The sequence below is a fragment of the Rhagoletis pomonella genome, unplaced genomic scaffold (assembly GCF_013731165.1).
Source record: "Rhagoletis pomonella isolate Grant_MI unplaced genomic scaffold, Rhpom_1.0 Rhpom_scaffold_09158, whole genome shotgun sequence".
NCBI classification, from domain to species: domain Eukaryota; kingdom Metazoa; phylum Arthropoda; class Insecta; order Diptera; family Tephritidae; genus Rhagoletis; species Rhagoletis pomonella.
The window spans coordinates 1-6,427 of NW_023467688.1; the positions used below are offsets into that span (position 1 = coordinate 1).

The following is a 6,427-nucleotide window of genomic DNA, read 5'->3' on the forward strand; positions in this document are numbered from 1 at the left end:
AAAGAGCAAAGCAAAATAAGTTCAAAGCTTTTTTTTGGTTGTATGTATTCCATTTCTTTTCCTGATTTTTTGAATTTGAGTATTGCTCTTGCCGCCATAGCCAAGTGCTTAGAGATGCCGAATGTCACTCGAGAGGTCTATGGTTCAATTTCTGGTCCCAGCACCATAAAAAAAAGTTTTTTTTTTTCAAATAACGGACGCCCTCTCAGACAATCGCAAAGCACCGAGCGTACTCCTGTCATTGAAAAGCTTCTTTGGAGGTGAAGTAAAAGTGTAGATCTCTCTATTTGTATCACAATATTAGGATGGAGAACACTCGGCCAAACACGTGGAAAACGTTTAAGCGCCATTCATTTATTGAAATCATCCCCAAATAATCTAGGATATAATTTTAAAACTATTTAGGGGTTTCCCTTAAACTGGAAAAAGCCTTGAAAAGTTTGAAGAAACTCAAAACTTTTATTGGGAGCACAAGATTTGTATGAAATGAAAAAACCGGTTAAAAAATACGGGTTTTTCGATATTCGAAAAATCAGTATTTCAAAAAAAAAAACGCTTATAGATATTCAAAAAAAAAAAACGGTGAAGCATTTACCCGAGTGGAGGTAGGCAGCCTATCTATCCACTCTATTCTAACCTTTTAAAAAGTTTTTGTGGTGAGAAGTAAAAAATCAATTGTGCTATCAACAACATTGAAAACAAATTTTTCCTTAGAAACAAATTTTCTATTACGTAGTATTTATTTACCCACTGGGAAAATAGGTAAGCACCTTACGAGGTATGCCATGTTTTCTTTCAGTTTTTAGTACCAAAATTGTCATCATGGCCAATGTCATCTACTAGTAAAGCACAAAATGAACACCTCCAACGACACATTACGTTGTCAGTTGCAAAGTAACGTGCAGCCGAAGTTATCTCCAAGCGCCGAACTACTCCGAGCGACTTCTCTGCATTACACGTAACTTACTTTGTAAAGCGGCTCAGAAGTATGTCTGATACCAAATGTACATTCTAAATTCCTACTTACATAAGGCGGCCATGCCTTTGTAAAAGTAAGGGACGTTCGGCAGGGAATTGGTAATGACTGCCAGGTGAAGAGTAAGTTGCTAATAAGGTATTATTACGTGCTCCTAATTCCTACTGGGTTAGTATTACTGTGATCTTGTTTACAGATTTCTTTATCAGTCGGATATAATTTTATTTAAGTTTTTTATTCAAATTAAAAGACACCCTTAAATGACGTCTTTTAAAATCGTTATTTGTTTCATACATTCAAATTTCAGACCCTCCGCATTATTTATTCTGTGATTGCTTTATGCATGTTTGGCTTGGCGATGCTAGTGCAAATTCCCAAGCTGAATGTCTCATTGGATGCGAAGATTGGAGTGCTGGTACTGTGGGCCGCCTACGGCATAATACCGTTGGCGCACTGGACTTATGTGATGGGTGGATTCGACAACGAGTTGGTGCGGGTAAGTTCGCTAAAAATTTTATTAAATCGAAAATACTTACAGTTATACATACATATGTATATACATTCCATAGCTAATGGTGCCACGCATAATTATCATGTACGGCTGGTGTGCTCTCGCCTTCGTCATCTATGCTGCGAAGATACCCGAACGTTGGCTTACCGGTAAAGTGGACTATGTTGGACATTCGCACAATTGGTGGCATCTATTCATTTTGGCTGCTTTCTATCACTGGCACAATACTGGTTGGTATTTGATAAAAACATTAAAAAATAAACCAAAAATTGTTATTTTAATTTTTTTCGCAGGTATTGTATATGCGGAATATCGTGTGAATAACGGTTGCAGTCTGCCCACATTAACGTAGATCGTTAAATTTTAACTAAATTTTATAGTAATATACATTTTTTCGTTTATGCACAACGCGTGGGCATATCTATGAAAAAAAATGAAGTTATTACTTTGTGATTTTTGCCTACAAAGCATTCAGTGAGGCACTAAAACACCGGCTAGTTATCATCGTACCTTCATCCAAACAAAAGCATATGAATTCCTTTGTACTTAGTTTTAATTGAAAATCTAGTTCACTTACTCATTATTTAGTTTTAATGCACATTTGTAAATAATTATATTCGAAATATTTAGAAAAAGAATTTATTAATTGTTTGTGAAAACTTTGTTACTTCTGTGAAAATAGTAAATAAAGTTGTATAGAAAAAGACATTATCTATAAGCGAAATGTCCAAATGTATGTGAGTGTTTTTAATTTAATTTTATAGCCGCATATTGACAAGTTTTCACAATTTTTTTTGTTTTTGTTATATAATTTTAGTTATTTTTTTATAAAAATATAGTAGATTCTTTAACACAAGCCGTGTAAATCCAAGTTTCGAACATTGTGCAATATAAAAAAAAAAAATCAACAAACTTTTGTTAAAATTTCGATCTTTGTAATTAGATTTCTTGGAAAGATTTAAGCATGTAGTTTTGTACACCCAGAAAAAGGTTTAGTTATAATAACCAAGATTTGGTTATAGTGATCAAGTGGCATAGTTGGATATGGCGAAATAAATATATAGTTCACGAAAGTCTGCAATTTACTTAAGACTTCTAGTTGGGATAAATGTATATTTGTTAATAATTACAAAACGACTACCTTGATTGGACAATATTGTTAGTTGAATAAAGTCATTGTTAAGCAAATATAAACAATGCTTTGGTTGATACAAGTTTTCAATTAATTTTGTGAACTTGCTGTAGACTTGAATCAGCTAACCGTTTATTATTGGAAAAAAAGTTTCAGTTTGACACAAATAAAAATTTGCTCGATGTTTGTTGTGTTTACTTTCGTCTTTTATTTGCATATACATATTAAGCATAAAAAATACGTACATATTTACATAAGTTAGTTACTAAAGTAAATAATACATATGTATATGGTGGTAAGAATTTCCTAAAAAACAACGATGATACAGGAACAGTCGTGCGAAAACCCAGGTCAATGTCTGCTGGAAGTATACTACTTTGCTTTTTTCCTTGGCTAAATAGACACTTTCAAATTATAATTCACGTGAATTATATATCCACTGAAAAACCTCGGTTGGCATCAAACGTTATATTTTTAAATAACTATGCGCGCACCGAAACAACTCGCGGTGATAGAAAAACTGAGACAAACAATTCTGTGCATGTCATAGCACACTATTTTCTTTCTCTACCTAGCGCAGCGATCGACATACCATAGCTCTGGGACCACATGCGTGTTTCACCCATGTACGAACAGCGGTAGCGGAACAATGATTTCCACGCACAATGCAATGGTCGGCATACTAGCGCATTCAAACGATTCAATAAGTGGGACTGTGTGCGTTGCTCAGCTCTTCGTATGTGATGTACATATGTGCTCAGAGAGCGCTCAGCATTCTTTAGGGGTGGCTCACAAGCATGAATATGTTCCACTCTCAAACCAAATCGTGGTTGCCTCAACCAAGATTTAGTAACTATGACTAAACCATGTGTTGAAAGAAAGCTAATCTGCATTAGCAGAGCTTAATAACATCCTTTTATGAACCATACGTTCAAGTTCAATGGAATTTGTAGAAATATGCTTCAAAGAAATATATATTGGTATTAACCAAACCCTTCAACTAAATTAACGATTTGTTACAACCTAGATGAATATTAGAAGCTTTAATATATTTAGTTATAATTACAAACCCATGGTAATAGTTCCCAATCCTTGGTAACAGTTCCCAAATATTGTCAAAATTCGGAAACTAAATATCTTTAGTTGTCGAAACTAATCCTTTTTCTCAGTGTAGTATAATAACGTGCATGTTTTTTTGTAGAAAATGTAACGTTTTTTTTTATGGAAGCAAATGCAACAAATAAAATTCAAAAGAGTTACCTGCAATTTCTACACATTTGAAACTTGCACTTAAAAAGCACACAATTTTTACCAAATTCTATTGATTTTTTTTAGTACTATACACGTTCGAAAATTTATTTACACGGTTTTGTTAAAGAATAAAGTATATTTATTTATTTAATTTCATAAAAAAAAATAAAATTAAATAAAAAAAAAAAAAATTATAATAATAATTTGTAAAAACTTGTCAGTATTTGCAGTTACCTAATTGATTGAATTGGTACCACAGAAACAAGGGACACCATCACCTAGAAGATCTTTTATGCACATATATACATATCTCCTTGGTAAGTTCCTTTATAAATAAATGCTAAGCCTCCTTCATAAATGCTAAGGATTTCTTGGTAGACGAATTCCTGATACTAAGGGGTGGCGTTCGACTGTGGAAGAACTAAAGTATCGGAACAAAAAGATATCTAAACAAAAAGCTTAGCCTGCCTAACGCCCCCCGACCGCCCCAAGTACTTATAGCGTCCTGAGTTTACTCACACAAAGACAGATAATGGTGCCCTTCTACCCAATATAGTGTTACCGCGTTTCTTGCTGCCAAGAGCTGAAGAGTCTCAAAGCACTGCGTGGCGAGCTCTGCTGGCCGCCTGCCTTTATGAAAAGAGAGCTAAGTGTGCGTATTAAACCCCGTTCAGGGTTCAATCTGGCTCAGGTTGAGATTGTGGGCCAAATGGCTCTATTAAGACGTGTGGCCCCTTTCTAAACTGGTTATGAGGATCGAAATAATCTGTTTTATAACTGTAAACAACTGTGCCCAAATGACCATTATGTTAACAGTCACTGTCCTTTTACCTTTAGCCGACTTCGTCGCAACTGGGTACATATATCGGACAAAGGTTTCGAATTGTTTCTAGGGCTGCCTTAGGACTGGTTCGCAAGCCGTTGCACATATTAATTTTAGTTCCGATTGGAGTCGGTTAAGACGTCTTCGTAGGGTAATCTGAACTTTAACCCCCGTGCGACACGCCTTAACGGACTTCAATCCGAACCAAAACTTATATGTGATATCTTCGACTATGGTAGTATCGATTTTGGGTATCATGGCGTCTGAACTTTGCCCCCTGTGCCACACGCCTCAACCGTCTCCAATCGGGACCAAAATTTATATGTGATATTTTCGACTAAGGTAGCATCGACGTAGGGGTTGAGGCTTAGAAAATTTGATGTAAAAATTTGCTTCATACCTTTAACGACCACCCTAATGTACATATGTATGTATGAATATCGTATGTGTATATATTAGGCTCATTGACTCGGTTTTTCAAACCGGGGTTTTTGGATATTTTTGCGCAGTTTTTTTTTTTGAAACTTTGATTTTTGGATTACTGAGTAAACCGGATTTTTAAAATCAAATAAACCGAGTGTTCGCCTAGTTTATTTACACATTTTCATTTTATGGCATATGAAAATTAAAAATATTTATTTAATTAAAAGTGGAACTATAAAACGTTTATTAATTTTATATCGACGGCTGAGTGGAAGATCGCTCTATCTCGGCGGACGGTATCTGAATGCCGGAAAAATTTTCTATAGCGAAAATTACTTCAAAAATAAGAGGAAATCCGAACGAAAATATTCTTCTGTTTTTTTTTTTTGTTGGAGGAGCTTACTAAACTCTGCCTAAATCAGTGAATAGGACTTAGTATGTTCTCTTCGTTGTAATCTAATGGCAGGCTCCGGAAAAGGGCAGATCCAACGGTTTTGGGCTGTTGTAGGGAGAGGGATGTTAGATGAGCTAATGTGAGTACGCATATGAAGAGGTTAGTGTCGTCGGGGCATCTTATTCAAATTGGATTGAACAGTTTAACCTGCTGCAATGTCGGTAATGGAGTTCTGTGAAAGTATTGCCAGCCTCGCGAAGCAACTCAAGTTCTTCATCTGCGATAGGTGGCGTTGGTACGTTATTTTTTTGGATATTTTCCAGTTTTAGAGATAATTGTTTGTTACTCTCCTTCAAGTTGCTGCTGGATATTTTTTACTGGAGATCTATTCAAACAGACTACACATATGTATGTCTTATTTTGTACCGGCGCTCCACTCATCTTCTTGGTTTAAGTGAGCAATGTATGAAGAAAGTACGAGACTATAATTTTATAGGAATTTAGTGTTCAATGCAAGACGCAATATTCATATTGAATTAAAACCAAAGTTGATTTAAATTTTTCATTTTAAAACAATTCTATAAACTTTTTCGTATTTTAGAAGTAGTTTCCGTTACCGTTGTATATTTTCTTTTCCTATATCGCACGCGGTAATTTATGTACACGTGTACATATCCATATGTATGCAGCTGTTATTTTGGGTTGTCCACTAGGCTAATGTTCGAAAAAGAAGACGGAAAGGTAGTTGTCTGGACTAAATTCGAATTAAGTACTGGGTGTCAGGAGGGAAATAAACAGCTCACATGGCATAAACTACAGGGTGGTTAGGTACCTAACTTTAACATATGGCCAAATGCGCAGTACATACATATTGTTACGATTATCCTCGAAACCTTGAGGGATTACCCAAATATACT

The 6,427-nt window shown here is 35.3% G+C and overlaps 1 protein-coding gene across 1 annotated transcript; it reads left to right on the forward strand.

The window, feature by feature from the left end:
• Nucleotides 1-1,277: 1,277 nt before the first annotated feature.
• On the forward strand, nucleotides 1,278-2,110 carry LOC118756185 (progestin and adipoQ receptor family member 3-like; the record flags this gene model as incomplete). Its single annotated transcript, XM_036490963.1, is given in 3 exon segments — nucleotides 1,278-1,472; nucleotides 1,546-1,717; nucleotides 1,781-2,110. Coding segments are annotated over 3 exon segments (426 nt in total), but the record flags the coding sequence as incomplete, so codon positions are not given.
• Nucleotides 2,111-6,427: the final 4,317 nt, after the last annotated feature.